This window comes from Perna viridis, chromosome 7, assembly GCF_037379345.1.
Source record: "Perna viridis isolate PV_CMFRI_1.1 ecotype Kerala chromosome 7, ASM3737934v1, whole genome shotgun sequence".
NCBI classification, from domain to species: Eukaryota; Metazoa; Mollusca; class Bivalvia; order Mytilida; family Mytilidae; genus Perna; species Perna viridis.
The window spans coordinates 716,683-735,359 of record NC_142451.1 but is presented as its reverse complement, the minus strand read 5'-3'; the positions used below and the strand labels follow the sequence as shown (position 1 = coordinate 735,359).

The window sequence follows — 18,677 nt, the reverse complement described above, 5'->3', positions numbered from 1 at the left end:
GCACGATCCTGATTCTAAGGCGAAAAAAGGAAGTTCCTGTTACTTAAACGCTTGTATATAAGCTAAAACACGACAAAAATTGGATCAAAAGATTGGAATTTATTCAAAAATGTGGTTAGATATGGGATGGCGGTGTGGAATCAGATGGATAATTTATGATTCATCAATTATTTTGAACCATTTTAATATTTTTATAATTAGAGTACAAAATTTGAAAACAATCAAACAAATATAACAAATAATAAATGTTTGTTTCAGAGAGAATTACAGAAAGAAAGAGCTTTCTTTCGCTCTTTAGTTTCAGTTTTTTCTTCGGTTGTAAGTCATTCTAAACTTTACCTAGATCCTGATTTCGACTGGTAACCTGTTGGCTTTGTAACTGGAACCAGAGACCGGTTCACTGGTATTAACTTAAGTTTTTTGCTAATACAGGTGCTGTGCAGTAAACATTTAAGATTTCAAGGAACATATACACACATATTCTGACTTTTCGTGTCATATTAGTACCGAACTTATTCAACAAAATTGTAAACATGAAAAAAGTTTGACTCAAACTCAAAGTCAAAGTACAATTGTATGGGACTAGGAGCTTAGCCTCATGCTTATTTGACTTCTCTCAAATTAAATGCACATTTTAGAGCATTAAACACCATTTGTTGATAAGATAGCAAGCTCCTGTTGTCAACTTTAGAAAACATTTGCTGCATCATGGTTAGGCATTTTACTACAGACAGACACAACATGGAAAGTGGAATGCTCCTGAAGGACAGAATAGTTACCATAGGCCTGTAAATTAAAAATAGGGCCTTAAAGATACGCACAACTGTAGTGTTAACCAACCGATTTGTTTTCAATTCTTGCTGCTGAATTAGAGAATTATCAAACTCGAGCAATACTTGCATTGCATATTGTCATAAATTTGAGCTGCAAGTTAATTAACATATTTTTTAAACTTATAATCAATATATATTGTGCACAAATTTAAGTAAATATTAATGATATAGTATGTGGAAGGCAGTGGCCTTTAGTGCAAGCTTGTAAGGAAAGCATCAGGTTCCCTTTTCAACAAATTAAACTTCATGCCATTTACCATTTTGCCAAGTTTTTTAGGAATTTTTCTTCTGCATATAAGTGGGAGATTCCAAATATTCCTAAAATTATCGGAAGAACTCCTCTGGATTCGGCGTAGATTGCAGGGTTTTATCTAGATCTCTAACCTGAAGTATAACATTGACATCTTTTATTTATATGATTTCTGAAGCTTTATAATGTACCCAAATATAGTATTTTGCTTGGAAGAAAGTTTCTTAAGTGTCAGTATAATGAATTTTTTGACAAATTTCTATTCATTTAAGAGCAGTTTTGTTTGCTGATAATGTGTTTATGGATATGTTTTGTTTATTGCATTTTATTTTTAAATTTGAAAGAGAAAATTTCCATGTACATGTATGCTGACCTTAGTCCGAATTACCTCTAACCCTGCTACCCTCCTCTTTTTTATTTGGATATTGATATGTCTGACATACATGTATCTAACATATCAATATCCAAATAAAAAAGAGGAGGGTTGCAGGGTCAGAGCAAATTCAGACTATGCTGACCTGAGATGTGTTGCTTGTCCATTAATTAACTCTTTTTCAATTTTCAAGGAAGCATATATATACATGTACATGTACATTTGTTTCAAATGTTGCAGACAAGCTTGAAAATAGGAAATAAAGGGTTTCAAGTCCACATTTAATCTTTGTCACAAGTGGTCCAAGAAAGCGTGTCATATTTACATGTACCTTTGGGTAAATGAACTTTAACTTCCACAGAAAACTAAATTCTTATGTTTAAACCTGCCACCAGATGGTAAGAAAACAGGAAATGAAGTGTTTTATATCAATGTAAATGATATTTTTATTTCCTGGTATATGACCCTTTAATCATTAGGACATTATTAGTTTATACCACCATGTCTTGTACTTCTGTACAATAAAACTTTTTTAATTATGAAAGAAATATTGTCATTTATGTTTGAAATGGCAGTAACAAAGTTTTGAAATGGAAAATTAAAGTTTTATGTCAATGTCACCAGTGGTCCATAAAAGCAGAGATGTATATTAAATTCCCTCTATTAAAACTAATTACTTTTTATTACAAGTCTGGTTAGTACTGTTAATCAATCCTGTCTCAGGCCATGTGATAAAGCAGGATTTTTATGCCTTGCTTATCTCTTTGACTTTTGTTTAAGTTATAAAAAAGAATGGTTATCTTGTTTCTCATTCATACAGATCACTTTTATTACCTGGTGAATCCAGGTTCAGGTTCAGATCACTAGAGGACTCCTTCGGTAAAATGTCCAGTTGAGTAATGGCATATTATGCTACAAATGTCATTAAGTAGTATCCATACTATTTCTATTATTTATCCTAATCACATCAATTTTTAAAACTTCAGGTTTTCAACTACCTGGTAATTACTGTAAAAATCTGATCCCTCATCTCAAGAATACAATTTTTGCAGTATTGAGGTATTTGAAAATTGAGTGAATGTTGCATTAAGTCACTTTTTTTAGGGAAAATATCTGATCCCTCATTGCCTTCGGCATGCATACAAAATAAACGTGTAGGCTTGTATCTGGATACCAGGTTATACCATAATTTTTCTGATAATTATATTACATGTATGATCTTGTCATGTAGCTCAAAGTTGTTTGTTGACATTTTTCTGGATAAGCAAGGAATCTATCATATTGAATTACCAGAGTCTGAGAGTTACATTTTATGTATAAAAATTCTATTGAAAAAGTTTATGGGTGAGGTACTACATGTAGATTGATATTTTTCATTAAAATACCCAAATAACTAATTTTTAGGTTTAAGGGAAAGTTCCTTAGAAACAGACAAGTATGGATGGAGAGGGAGATGTCAAGATAGAGGAGTCAGGAATCAAAAGTGAAGATATTTCTAAAGACTCAGGAAATGTAAGAATTTATGCAGTAACTATCTCTTGATCTTTCAAAAACAGAGGTAAAAGTTTTTATCTCTGCAATCTTTTCACCAAAGTGCTTCTTTTGCTCTTGCTAATTTCTCTTTTATTTGTGGACCTGACTGAGACAGTTGATAGGAGTTGTGTAATCATGTAGGGTTGTAATTAACTTTTTTACATGTTTAAATAATGGTAAATTGCCAATTTGATTCGATAATTTGTTCTTGCAAAAACTCTCCATTCAAATATGGTCCTTTCGGTCACGTAGTTACGGGTGATTTGAGGACCATTGAAAAAGGATCACTGCTTAAGGTCCTTTCGAAAGATCGCAAGTACCGTGAACCACACTCCATAAATTGAAATTATAACTTTAAAGTTCTTATGGATGACGTGGAGGAATCCACAAAAAAATGGATAAAACGAGAGCAAGAAGCCATTGATTCTCTGTCAGATTGGGTAAATGCAGTGAGGTCTTAAATTTTGAAATTTCTACTATACATGACCAATATATTGTTGTATCAGCATACAAAACCCAAAACAATATTGTTTGTGTCTACACAACATTTTACATCCTATGTTTATTATCAGAGGTATACATAAAAAAAATAAGACCTATTCTGACAGGTGTTTGTCTGTTTTACATGTCTGGTCTTTGTACCCGGATTACATTCTTTTGATTTCCCCGAGAATCTTGGTTCCCTTGATTATCTTAGACTCAACTATTAGACTACCGGTACTTAGAAAATTTTGAACAAATTTTGTATGATGTATGTTACCACCTTTACTTAATTCTTTGGCTCTGCTAAATTGATTCCTTAAATTTAATGGGAGTTCCATCATCTACATGTATGGGACTGTTCATTTTTATTATTGTACCTTTGGTTTTTTTCAATGTTTTATGGTATATAAATATTCGCCCATCATTTTGTACATATTGTAATGGTTTAGGTGCCTTCCAGTCCGAGTGGCTTATTTGTATTGATTAAAAAGGCCAAACCGAAACATTCATTTGCATGGATCCCTTTGATTTGGTATTTGGTTGATTCAACACAAAGTCAGGATAAATTCATAACCTTTATATGAATAAATAATCTTCTTTTCAATACAACAATAACATGACAAAATCAGTAGCCTATTCCTCTAAAACCCAATTTGGTCCTAGTATCCTATCAGTACCTGATGTTGGTTTTTAAAATAATTTAAGCCTACAGAAGGTTTTATACAACTCATAGAAGGTTATCTGGTGAGTATTCATCTACTAGAAGTTTATTTGGAACTTTGAATCAAATTCTCCTTACGGTATATAATTTCAAACAAGTTGACAGCTAACAGGGGAAACCCCAAAGGAGGATGACTCATCCAAACATATGGCTAATTTGCATATGTGAGTAGGTATCATATCATGCCTATCTCAGATTTTCTCTGGTGGTTATCACTCATAGTGATACTAAGCCAAGATTGGTATGGTTCTGTTTTTGGCTTCGGAATTGACTGTTCAAGCAGCTATTGAGATTCAGAATCTGCTTGAAGCCAAAAGTAGGCCTCTTTTTATTTGGTAATGACATCACCACTGACCAATCAGAATACTTCTTACAAACATGTGCAGTGTCCCGGTAAAATGTAAACAGGAATAGCGATCGCAAGTTGTGTTTTCTCCAGAAAGGAAAATGCAATATTTGCTAATAAAAATACTACAAATCATACATACAATGATCTCAACATCTGGAAAAGATACTTTCCTAAGGAACCATAATCATAAATAGTGTCAACTAACCGTATCATTTCAACAGGACATAAAATTAAGCGTTACAACTTGTAAACCTCAATGTAAACAGACCGAAATAGATCGATAAATATTACTAATCAAGTCAAAATTAAGGTAATATCACTTTCCATGACTAATATGACAATCGTAATCGAAATAAATGCATGAGGGGGTTACCAATTTGTAACACACCCCCCCCCCTTTCTAAAAAACATTTGTCCTCAAATGAAACATAAATATACCATTCAAGCATTTAAAAGTGGGTTGGTTGGCCTTCAAAATATACATATAGTAAGGTTATCACCTTATTCCAACATATTACGGCTCATATTTCACACAAATATAAGCAAATAGGTAATTAGTAACAATTTTACATATAGGTTTAGACTGAGACACACTTTGTACAGGACACCACCTTCTACCATTTGTGTGAATATATAAACCAATACCAGACAACAAAACACAAGAAAAGTATATAAAAATCAATCTACTTCCAAAGATGTCATGGGACTTTTCTTGAGTATTGTTGTGCTGTATTAAGATTCAACATCAACATTCATTAATAGTAGAAAACTATATAGTACTAATAGTAAAATCCACCCCCCATAAAATGTGTACATATAAGTTTGGTTCTTCTTCAACATACTCACTTCTTGGCTCTTTTTCTGCTACATTTGTATCAGACCTGACTGCATTGCTTTCTGATGCATTGACCAACGATTTCAGACTGTCTCTTTTTTATCTATCTCTGGAATTGAAGTTATTTCTCCATTGTTCTTCACTGGGCTGACAGGATTTTCAATCATTTCCCAGATATCCTCATCTGGAATAAACATTGATAGGTCTTCATTGATATCCCCACAGATGGAGATGGCCTCACAAGAGGATGTCTCCAAATCTTTGCTAAGTTGTTATAAATTTCTCTTCTTGATTTCCATGTTTTCTTTCTTGTCACATATTTCATGTTTCTCTCTACTGTTTCTTTCTCTTATAATGTAAATGAAACAATCCAGGATGGTGTCTATTTCTTTCTGTACTTCCTCTAATTCATGTACCACTTTCTTGTCCTCTGTTCTCATTTTCTTATTATCTTTGTTCTGATCTTTTTCTGCCTTTCTCTTCTCTTTCCCTTTTTTGTTCTTCCTGTCGACTTTCTCATCCATTCCAAACTTGTTGGTCCCGCTGCCATGGTATAGCTTCTCTAAGGGGCTTCGGTGTTCTGTCCTTGTATCTTCCCTCCTATCTTTCCTCTCTCTTTTGTCTTCCCTCCGTTTGCGTACATCTTTCTTGGTTCCCTTCCTCTCACTGAAAGGCACTTGTTCTTTAATTATTCTTCTTCCTCTAGACTCCTGGAAAGTGTCAAAATCTTCCTTCTCCTGGGAGGTCAGTGTCATAGTCTGCCTATTAACTAGTTTAGTCACACCTGTGCAATTTCTGTTGTGTGCACTTAGCCGGCTTACTACTGTCTTACAGGTACTACATCTGTACCCAAACCCAGAGTGTTGTTTTGTCATATGCCTCTTGCAACTAAGGGTGGTATCAAAAGTAAAATCTCTGCATATACCGCACCGGTACATGGTGGTTTGTAATAAATAGATGGAACATTTCCTAAATATTTTTCATCAATGATTAAAATAATATTTTTTTTATCTGCTGTGCTGGTTGGATAATCTGTTGTAGAGCCTTATGTATCCTTACAATAGTATATTAATCATGGAACCAAGTTGGTGTATTATTACCCTTATAAGGTTTCAACCTATCTTGATGGACCACTTTTGGTTTAGTTTTTGGATTCTTTTGTACTTTATATATTACATCATTTATTTTGCTTATTACTATGAAAGAACCTTCCCAATTTCTCTGTAAGTTGGGACATAGTCCCTTTTTGCGTCGTGGGTTATGCAGCCAAACTGCAGAACCCTTATCAAATTTCTGCATCCTGGACCCTATATCATAATTTTTCTTCATTCTGTCACTTGACAGTTTTAACTTCAGGCAAACTCATGTATTGTATCAATTTTCTTAGAAAGTTTATGTGCATAGGTTGATTTCAAGACAGTGTTGTGGTCTTCAGAGCTAGGTCTCCCCAATAGTAAGTCAACTGGCAAATTAACATCTCTGCCAAATATCATAGAACATGGTGAGGTTCCCAAACTTTCATGTTCTGCTGAACGATATGCCAACATTAGAAGATAAATAAAATCATCCCAGTCTCGCTGGTGCTCACTTACAAAAGCAGACAACATGGTTTCAATAGTGGAATTTGATCTTTGTACCATCCCATCAGATTTTGGCCTAAATGGTGTGGTCCGGGTCTTATGCATCCCCAGAATATTGCACATTTCTTTAAACATTTGTGATTCAAAATTGGATCCTTGATACGAATGTATGGACAATGGAACCCCAAAAATAGTAACAACCCTATCTATGAAACTTTTGGCAACTGTTACTGCCTCCATATCAGGTATTGGAATGGCATCTGCCCATTTGTAAAAATAGTCTTGTATTACCAGTAGGTAATGATTATTTTTATAGCTATTTGGTAGCGGACCTAAAATGTTGATTGCTACTCTCTCCCATGGGGAACCTACTAGGTATTGCTGCAGGGGCGCTTTAGGTCTCCTACAAGGGGCTTTCTTAGAAGCACAGGTATCACATTTTTCACACCAGATTTGAATGTCTCTCCTCATCATATACCAAAAATATCTAGTTTTGACTTTTGAGAAGCTTTTTTTAAAACCGAGGTGTCCACCTGTTACGGAATTGTGAACTTGGTTCTTACCAATTCTTTTAAACTTTCTGGGATTACTAAATGCAAAACATATTTATCATTGTGGTATGTTATTATATTACAAGATATTCTAATGCCTCTGTAGAACACCCCCTTTATTTCTGGTATGTCATTATATTACAGGTTATGGTAATGCCTCAGTAGAACACCCCCTTTATTCTGGTATGTCATTATATTACAGGTTATGGTAATGCCTCAGTAGAACACCCCCTTTATTCTGGTATGTCATTATATTACAGGTTATGGTAATGCCTACAGGCCCAGCTCCTATGATATCTAACAAACACCCTGTAATGCATCTGAATGAGTTAACAAAAGACACTGTTTATGAACTGGTGTCTGAAAATAAAGAAGTTGATCCGAAGAATCGTAGACGAACAGTTTACACAATGATTTTAACCTGTAATAAAGAAAAGTTCCAAGGAGTAGGACAAAGTAAGAAGGCTGCAAAGGAAGAAGCAGCTAAATATGCTTTGCTGAAACTATTTAATATTTTATTTATTCCAGGTAAGATCAATCATTCATATCTGAACTGAGTTGTCAGGAGGATTTACTTATTTTGTTTTTTGTCTTTGTGCATGAATGCACATAAGGCAGATTTACAGTCAATTTATTGTTTGATTTATTTTTCTATGACTGGTTTATACCACCCATCATTTGTAGGTATGGCTTGGTATGATATTGGCAGAAAGTAATCTGTATGTTTTTGTGACCTTTTTTTCACATTAGAAGGAAAATACATGTACACATAAGTTGATACAACTGAGGCTACGGCTTTGATTAAATGGAGTTCTTCCTCTTTGTACAATTTGCTCTTTAATTATGGTGTAATAAGAATAAGTTGTTCATGTTATTTGCTGTATTAAAGGCTGAAAAATATTTAATGATACATCACATGTAATAATAAACACATATAAAACTCTAGATGATTTATTTTAAGATTCCAATACCCTGTTCTGAGTTTTTAAATTTTATCATTAACATTGTAAAAGTGATCTTTGAGTTTAAAAGTTTAAAAACCTAAAACTCAGTTACAGGCACTTAATTTATCCATTATTTAATGTCAAAGAAAATATATTAAAGATTGATGTATCATTATACTGTCACATGTACATGTATATAGTAACAAGAAGGAGAACCTTTTTACAGATGCCAGCATACAATCATTCGTACCAGAGGGAACTGTGCTTGGTAAGAGACCAGGGGAACCAGGAGAACCAGGATCCAAAAAGAAGAGAAAAAAGGAAGCTGCTCTGTCTCCTAAAAATCCAGTCATGAGACTTAATGAGTTACGCAGTGGACTAGAGTTCAATGTCGAATCTCAAACTGGTCCTGTACATGCTCCTGTGTTTGTTATGAGGTATATTTTTGTAATTAAAATTTGATCAATAATTTACTGTTCTATTTAAAATTTTGATCAATAAAGTCATTTGCCAATGAAGTGTATAGAAATAACTCTCCTTAACTGATATTCTATGACAATTTTTGTAGTCAGATTTCAGAGTTGAAAAATAAATGCCACTACCAAAATGATACAAAAGTACAATACGCATAGCCAAATGTGGCACATGTAATAATCATATGACAATCATATGATATTTAACGATTATCATATGATTCTCATATGATAATATTGGTTTGAAACATATGATAATCATATGTTTGTGAAAAACATGTGATTATCATATGATAACCATGCGATTATTATGTGTTAACTGAAACATGGTGCTCGATTCATATGATAATCATATGATGCAAACCATCTGACTCTCATGTGTGGCACATTTGCCTGTGTAAAAGTGTAAGGTGCTTTTGGTTCTAAAGTAATTTTATAAAACCACCAAATGACTTACTGGCATCAAATTACATGTACAATGGAATAGTCAGCAATAATAAGCAAACAAGCCTACCATATACAAATATATTATATTAAATATTATGAAACTTTGGTGAATTGTTCATATCTATTGACGTAAGCTCAATGTCAATTTTTATAAATTTCAGATTTATCGTTTCCGTGTGTTGAATTTTTTTACTTAAAAAAGGGGGGTTTTCAAGTTTTCACACAATAACTCAAAAACACTTTCATCAACTTTTATGAAACGTTGGTGAATTGTTTATATCTATTGACGTAAGCTCCCTTTCGATTTGTATCAATATCAAAATTTACGTTTCCGTGTTATGACCTTATGAAGTTTTATTCTTTAAAAAAAGGTGGAAATAGCCAAGGAAATTTTATTTGTTGAAAAATCATTGAAAATGGTACTTGGTAACCTTGTCAGAAAAGTGTGTTTTGAACAAGGTAGAAATGTATGGGTGAAAAATCCAGACAACAAACTTAGTTCAACTTGAGGTAGCCTTGATATGCCAAATTTTTTGTGTAGTTTTGATTTACTTTTTTTTTTTTGGGGGGGGAGGGTATTTGACAGGGCTCACAGTATTTCTAGTTAATCATATAAATTCATTAAAAGCATAAGGACAAGTTAATATGGCAACAAGCGTATCATGCGCTTAAAGCACAGCTCTTTATTACAATTGGGTGAACATTGCAAGTGAAATTTAATATAATTTATTATTTACCTATTTTTCAGTGTTATTGTTGATGGTTTAAAATATGAGGGGTGTGGTAATTCAAAGAAGAAAGCCAAACTAGATGTTGCCACTAAGGCATTAAATGCTATAGAACCAACAGCACCAGTAGAAGCAATGAAATGTGAACCATCTACAACTACATGATATCTATAATCTTGTTTATTATGCTGATAACATTGTAACTTTATGTCTTTATTTAAAAACATAGAAAGCTACATTGTTCACTATCAAAACAAAGATGTGATATTGTAGAGGATTATGATGGAATATCAACTGGTATTTTTCCAACCAAAAGTGAACGTATAAACAAGGATAGATTGATACTTCACAGATTGTTAGTTTTATATGTAGGCTGTTGCTTCTGGAAAAAAAACCAAAACTTACAACTTTATTTGGTTTAATTGAAGTTTATCATTTAACTTGATAAATTAAGGTAAAAATTTGACCCATTTCACAATGACCTCTAATCATGAAGAAGGAAACTAAAGTGCCATTTTACCAAGGTTTCATTGGATGTTTAACCTTTAGTTACCAACTGTTACTTTGTTATCATAGGTCATCTTATTTTTATCCTTAGTTCTTAGATCAGGTAGCTTAAACTGTATTTTTGTAGAACTTACAGATATTTGAACTTAGTTATGTATTATCAGTGTTGTCTAGGTTTACCTCAACGAAACAGAGAAATTTACCTCTTTTTTTTTTTTAAATGTAACATCCATTATATATGAAAGTTTGCTCCGTACTTCATTTTTTGGTAATATTGTTTACCTAGTTAGGTAACCTGTTAATTTTTTTATTAAATAAAAACTGAATTTGCAATTCATTTTATTTCAGAAAAAAGATGATGGCAGTGCTTCAGATAATAAAATATGTATTTACAGCTCTCCTTAAAATAAAAATATACTGAGTCTTGTTAAGAAATACTTCTTATCCCTTTATATAATTCTTAATAGCCCTTAGAATTATGTATCTTATGTGAGACTTTTCAATTTGTGAGTGAAGACTATTATCATTGCTATTAAGAACTCATTGTTTCAAGAATCAATAGTGAACTGTTTATGTGTATAGTATTTGGGCAGCTAATTTTATTTCAAAGTGTACTTGTATGTATGTATTTTTGTACTGAGATGTTTCTGTGAGAACCATTACAGAATGATTATAGGTTAAAGGGGTATTTATATTAAATGTTGATTGCTCTGCAATGTTAGTGAGTTCCTGATTCTCATTAGGATCAGTAAAGGTCCACTCACCTGAAATCCCCTTTTCAATAATATTGTATCATTAGGAAGGTATTATTAGCACACATATATATTGTCTGTCTGTATGTCTATATATGCCCCTTCCTTTCAATATGATGACTACTGTTTTAATTTAGAATGGGGGCTATATTGTAATCCCCTTGTCCGTCTGTCACTTTTCTGTTATAGATTTTACAGATTCTCTTGGTGGGAATTCTTAGATATTTGCTATATTGCTTTAGCATAATTGACTTTTATTGTCTCTCCTCTGTCCTTGTCCCTCACTTCTCTACTTCCAGTTTTCCAGGGGTGGTTAACAATTTCATACATGAAACATTTTTATGTCAACCATTTTTTCTTTGAAGAGAATAATATTGCTTTATTTTGTTTATTTGTTTATTATTGTCTTATTAATTATACTTGATGTATATTTGTTTTGTGTTTCACTAATGTTAGTGCATTTAAATAAAATGCTAAAAAAATTTCAAATGACTTTAATTCTTGATATTTCTAGAATGTTGTCATGATAGAACAGTGTTTAGTTTCCATTCTCCTTTTATTTAGATATCATATTTTTCTTAAAATTTAAATCTTTATATATGGATTAAATCTATACAATGTATAAAGGTACTATACTGTACTCGTGAACTCATGGTGCTACATGTTTGTGTAAAGGTACTATATTGTACTCGTGGTGCTACATAATTATACTTTTTGCCAATTTAAAGAAGTTAGGAATCTGTAAGAATCAGTAATAAATAATGAATTATGCTCAGAAAAAATAATGTATCATGCTCAGAAAAAAACAACTTGAATTTTACAATGTACGCACATGTATAGTTTATGGTCATTGTAGGGGGATTGTCAATTCATTTCTCTTAGAATAGAAGTGTCAAAGGGTGCAGAAAGTTACAAAAGAATTCTTTTTAGATGACATTTTGAATGAAATTCCATGGAAAGACATGTTTTTTTTCACCATGATTGACCCACCGCCTTTAGCACTTAATTCAAAAAAAAAAAAAAACATCCTTAACTTGGTTATCTCGGCTTGTTGGCTGTATGTCATGAAACAAACCACCAAACACTGTTTATCTCCATCACATCCACCATACGTAAATAGACCAGAGTTAACTTACCTAATAGTTATCTTATCTGTTATATCTCCATAATCCCTTTTGGACAAAATTGGTGGTCAGAACAACCGCCGAATCCCAAAAGGAATTAATATCTCCACATTTACTGGCATGAAGTACTATATGCTTGACAAAAACTTGCCTGACCTGCATATATTTTTACATCTTAAAATTGAGCCTTCGATTTACTCCTACATGGTAAGTTCTTCCATACTTCAGCCGAAATGCCAGTGAAAATGCCTGATAAGGAAAAAAGCCAACAAATAAAATATTCACATTTTTCAGTTTTCTCAAATCGTATAATTAGACTACTAGGCATGCCGTGAGCAAATACGTGATGCATTTTGAATAGCTGGAGACACTCATTTCTTAATTATCCATAATCCCAGTATTTTGGTCATTAACGTTTTTGTTTTCCGTGAGTTTTGATCTGTTTTCTGTATATTGTTAGTTGTTTCTTTAGTCTTTGGGGTTACAGTATTGTTGTTCATTATTCGGCGACTGCAGCCTTTTATTCGTCTTCTTTTACAGTGTTTTACATCAATGGCCAATAAAATTAAAAAAAGAACCTGAGGAGTTGCCGTTCCTTAATGTAGGCCTGGCTAATGTTCTCTGTTAGAGACTACATTGTCAGCTGTTTGACTCAAGGAGTCTTTTTTTGTCTGTGTTTTACTATATATATTGTAATAACTATATGGCAAGCCGGTGTGGAATATTCCCCATTTGTTGATATTAATAAATATTTAATAAAATTTTTATAAATATTAATCAACATGTGTATAAATGATTTATTGATATTAGTACGTGGGCTGAGATAACCCCCGTGCACCCCCACTCATCAACCAAAATATGATTTTCAGGTACCTTTATACCTCCCATTTACGAATCTTTTTGTCGCCAAAAAAATAAACTGAAGCATTTTTGTATTTTTTGGCTACCTTTTATACCTCGTTGAGGCAAAAATATTTGTTTAAGTTCTTTAATTCTACGAACTTCTTCTTTCTACAAAAAGAAGTAAACGGATATATGGATGCCTCATCATGTAGTCCAATGTCTCAGCTTTACAATGGTACCAAGAAAATTGCGGCAACACTTAGGGTTTTGCAGTAAAATGAAAAAAAATGTATCCCAACCCTGCCGAAAAAAAACACTTAAATTGACATATTTTTCAATGTCAAAACCCCTAGAGTATTAATGCTTCAGTAAAAAATGATTATTTGGTATTTTCTGTTAAGTATTATCACAATTTATACTTCTGGAATTCTTTTGATGAATTTTGGCGATTTTTGTAGTCAGAATTTATCAAAAAACAAAAACAAAAAACAAAAAAAAACAATTTTTTGGTCAAAAGTTACATAAATTCGACTATACAAGTTGTATTATGTGCCAAAATTAAAAAAATAATTCATGTTGAGGTATTTTTTTCATGGGTAGGGGTGGCAATTTTTCACCTAACTCGACTTGGAAAAGTTCAATAATTATTACTTGGGCTCATTTTGAAGTTAAGACACTATATTAATGAACCGCATCACACAAAAACTTGTTTTAAGTACGGTATTCTGAAAAAAAAAGACAATGACGGGTGATAGAAGAAAATTCTGAAATTCTGAAAAATCCCATTTATCCGATTTTATAGTAATTGTTACCCGAAACGAAAATCTAAGCGCCTGAATTCATCAGATATGTTGGGAATATCATTACCTTAATTATGAATGCATTAAATATGAGTTTTACAATGTCAATATGCTGTGAATGAGACTTCTGTTTTATACTGAGACCAGTTATCTAGGGGTAGGGGTAATATTTTTAACATTTTTTGAAAATTCTTACTTGAAAATTCGATTCTCTTGGTTTATTTATTTAGAAAATTAAATTATCTATCGAGTAATGCCAAATCTGAGACGTTTTATTGAGCAATAATTTGTAGAGTCGAATTTATGTGACTTTTGACCGAAAAATCGAAAATCGCATTTTTCGCATTTTTTGATAAATTCTGACTACGAAAATCGCCAAAATTCGTCAAAAGAATCACAGAAGTATAAATTGTGATAATACTATACAGAAAATACCAAAAAATAAGCCATTTTTTACTGAAGCATTAATACTCTAGGGGTTTTTGACATTAAAAAATATCAATTCAAGCGATTTTTCTGCAGGGTTGGGTTGGGGTGCATTTCTTTTATTTTATCGCAAAATCCTAAGAGTTACCTGCTATCTCAGGAAGACTTTGACGCTCAAACAATTAAGTCACACAAATCTTGGCTTTTTTACCCAGTGGGTTTCAAATTTAGTCTTATACTGAAAAAGAATCCGAGAATATTCTTTTGGCGACAAATTGATTCGGTAATGGGAGGTATAAAGCGACCTAAAAATCACCATGAAGTTGATGAGTGGGGAGGGGGTGCACGGTGGACCCTCGCAGCCCATGGACTATATCAATAAATAGACGAATAATAACATGTTCATAAATATTAGTATTATTAAATCTTATTCCAGATTATGCATGCAGGGCAATATCCAATAAACAATTACAAACACTTTTCTGACCACGATTAAACCACTTACAGTGGCACCCTCTTTATCAACACGTTAATAATTCATCTATTTATTAATATCAATAAATGATTTAAAAATAAATAAATATTTATCAACATGTTGATAAATCGTATAATTTAGTGATATCAATAATTAATTATATACATGTTGATAAATTGGTTACTGCACAGTTAAACATTAATCACCATTTTACTTACGATAATCGAATAACTTTCTAAAAGTGCAACGTCTAAAAATGTTTAACATCACCAGAAGATGGTAAAGTTTACATTGAACATTTCGGATAACTGATATCCTTCTTCAGCATAAAACTCATAAAACCTTATGAGCATATATACATAAAAAAAAAAACAAAAAAGAAAAAGGAATGGTTTGATACTGATCATTTCCTTAAGAAAAAAAACCTAATAGATTATGGAAAAAATTATTCAAAATATCCAAAAGATCCAATTGTAAAAGGACACTTTTACAAACTTTACAGAGAATACACTAAACTTAGAAAATTTAAGTGCAGAAAATATAAACAATCCCTTCTATCCGAACTAGAAAAGCTTAATGAAGAAAACCACAAATTATATTGGCAATTAATAAATGATCTGAAAGACAGAGAAAGAAGGGATGAAAGTTCCAGTTGCATCGTCAAGCTGGTTGTCACATTTTAAAAATTTAAGTGACCCAACATCTAGCTGTATTACACGTATTAAAGAGCTAAATAATATCCTAGAAAACTTAGAGAAAATTAATACATTTAATGAGCTTGATTTTATAATTAGCACCTTCTGAAATAACAAAAGCAATATCTGAAACAAAATTAAACAAATCACCAGGGCGAGATAATGTGTCCAACAACATGATAAAACATGGCCAGTTATCAGTTATGAAAAGTCTTTATAAGATATTTAATCTTTGTTTGTCTACTGGAAAATATCCAAAATGTTGGGCTCTGGAATATACATCGCCTATCTTTAAAGGGGGTGATAGTTCTTGTCCAAATAACTATAGGGGAATTACTGTCACTAATGCACTTGGAAAATTACTCAACAAAATTCTTGATATAAGACTCGATAAATTTTTAAAAGAAAGAAATGTAATTGACAACACACAAATTGGATTTACACGAAAAGCTAGAACATCTGACCATATGTTTATTATGAAAACCTTAATAGATAAGTATTGTAATGTAAAAGATGGTAGGATGATTGCCTGCTTTGTTGATTTTCAAAAAGCTTTTGATACTGTCATTCACACAGGTATTAAAATAAAACTATTAAAAAGTGGAGTTGGGTCAAAATTTAATAATATCATAAAAAAAAGTATGTACAGTCTAAGTAAGTCTTGTGTTAAAATTCAGAACCAGTTAACTGATTTTTTTAAAGTAAAATTGGGGGTAAAACAAGGGGACAACTTGAGCCCAAATTTATTAAAAATATTTATAAACGACTTGCCGGCTTACTTGAAAAATACACCTGACCCAGTATATATGAACTCAAGCCCACTCCACTGTTTAATGTATGCAGATGATATAGTATTATTGTCATCTTCAGTAACAGGCTTACAGGCTAAATTAGATATGCTACACTTATACTGTAAAGATTGGTTCTTAAATATTAAAACCTCAAAGACAAAGATTTTGACTTTCAACAAAGCAGGCAGACTCATCAAACATATGTTTTTATTTAATAATTCACAAATAGAGTGTGTGTCAAAGTATAAGTACCTTGGCATTGCATTTAGTTGCTCAGGCATTTTTTCCTTTGCTCAGAATGAGTTATATCAAAAGGGATTGAAAGCATATCACAAGCTTAGAAATGATTTTTTTTATCTTAAAATCCTTTAATAAAAGCTTCTATTAAAGTTTTTGATCATACCATCAAACCTATTCTTCTATATGGTGCTGAGATATGGGGATATTTTAACCCATACAAAACTAGACTTAAAAAGGAAGTTTTACCACTCGATGATATATAAGACTTATATGTGAAAAACTTCATGTAAAATTTTCAAAATTCATTTTGGGTGTTCATAAAAGGTCAACAAATTTAGCAGTATTGTCAGAACTAGGTCGCTTTCCACTTCACTTTGATATTATCAAATCGATGATAAAATATTGGTATAGACTAGAAAATTTACAGTCAGACTTTCCATTGCTTCAACAGGCCTATGCAGAACCTAAAAATTTGTTTAGACAAAATAAACCCTCATGGTATGGATCAATAAAATACATTATGAACATTGTTCAGGATATAAAAGATAGTCTAGCAAACATGACTCAATTCTCATTTGAACGAATCTCTAAACTGATCCTTTCTTAGCACTATAGAGAGACATGGGTAAGAAATTTGAAAAAGAACAGTGAAGGCAAACTTAATGTATATGCTAAAATTAAAAACAATTTTGGGCTAGAGAAATACTTATCTCAAGTAAATTTTGAGCAAAGGAGAAAAATTTCAAAGCTGCGCATCTCATCTCATAGACTAGAGATAGAAACAGGGCGTTATCATGGTATTCCTAGACAAAATAGATTATGTCGCAGGTGCGGCTCAGGAGAAGTAGATGACGAAGCACATTTTCTTTTTTTCATGCTCATCAAATAAAAGAGAGAGATATACTATATGAGTTAATAATATCTACATGTCCACATTTTATTAACCTCAGTGATGAAAACAAATTGATATGGATCTTAAATTGTGAAAATTCTATTATTTTATCTGGTTTAAGTGATCTTGTTATATCAAGTGGTGTTTAAATTATAATTTTTCTTTTTTCTTTTTGTATATGTTATTTATTATTATTATTATTTTTATCTATCATTAATATCTTCCCATATCTTTTTCTGCTTATATTGTAATATGTAATGTAAGAATTTGGGTAATTAAAAGCCCAGTATATGCAAATTTGATCCTTAATTTTCATACTTGAAGCCTGGAGCACCGTCCCTTGGTGTCCTTTGTCTCGAAGCAACTCAAAAGACTTGCTTCTCTGCACTGGGCACAAGGAGGCTTCTAGTGAGTATTATGTCCACTGCACTTATTTATTTTTTCTTTTCTTTCTTTCTTTTTTAATGCATTATTATCACTATTGCAAATAGATATGCCCTTAAGTGAATATACATTTACATTCTTTATTCATATAATAATGAGATGATCATAATTATAATCTCCATTATCATAATCCAATTTTGTAAATGAAACTGAGGTGTGCCAGTATGATACCTAAACACTATGTGTTGATTACTATGATGTATTACTCATAATGCAAGTAAAAGCTAAAAAAAAACGTGACAATCATTTAGTTTGTAAATTAACTGTTGATATTATATGTTATTATATATGTTCAATCAAAACTGTTGTATGTAAAAAAAAAATTTAATTGGAATCATGGCCTTTATGGGCCCTTAAAAGGGTCTGAAAAATTCCCAACGATGTTGGAACTGTCAAATTTGCGATGCAAATTTTTGGTCGTTCCCTGCGCGGGACTCGGACTCTTACCGCTGTGACATCTATGGCAACACCGCCTGCACTAAGTCCAGCGCCCTAGACCATTCGGCCAGCTAGGCTATATAAAAATATAGCTTTCGCTGGCCAGGTCATTCCTCCTCGTAGGATTAATCTAGGGCTCTAACTTAGTAT

The 18,677-nt window shown here is 32.2% G+C and overlaps 1 protein-coding gene and 1 pseudogene across 2 annotated transcripts; both read left to right on the top strand.

The window, feature by feature from the left end:
- The first annotated feature begins 339 nt into the window (after nucleotides 1–339).
- On the top strand, nucleotides 340–11,848 carry LOC148610869 (interleukin enhancer-binding factor 3-like). 2 transcript variants are annotated; one of them, XM_088590714.1, is made up of 5 exons: nucleotides 340–432; nucleotides 2,861–2,968; nucleotides 7,769–8,036; nucleotides 8,679–8,889; nucleotides 10,121–11,848. In XM_088590714.1, exons 2-5 carry the CDS (start codon nucleotides 2,894–2,896, stop codon nucleotides 10,263–10,265), a joined length of 699 nt encoding a protein of 232 aa, XP_088446840.1. In that variant the 5' UTR covers nucleotides 340–432; nucleotides 2,861–2,893; the 3' UTR covers nucleotides 10,266–11,848. The 2 variants fall into 2 exon arrangements, with proteins under 2 accessions (XP_088446840.1, XP_088446841.1); XM_088590715.1 differs by having other exon boundaries at nucleotides 350–403.
- A 4,515-nt stretch (nucleotides 11,849–16,363) lies between these two features.
- LOC148610868 (uncharacterized) lies at nucleotides 16,364–18,249 on the top strand (annotated as a pseudogene).
- The last annotated feature ends 428 nt before the right edge of the window (nucleotides 18,250–18,677 follow it).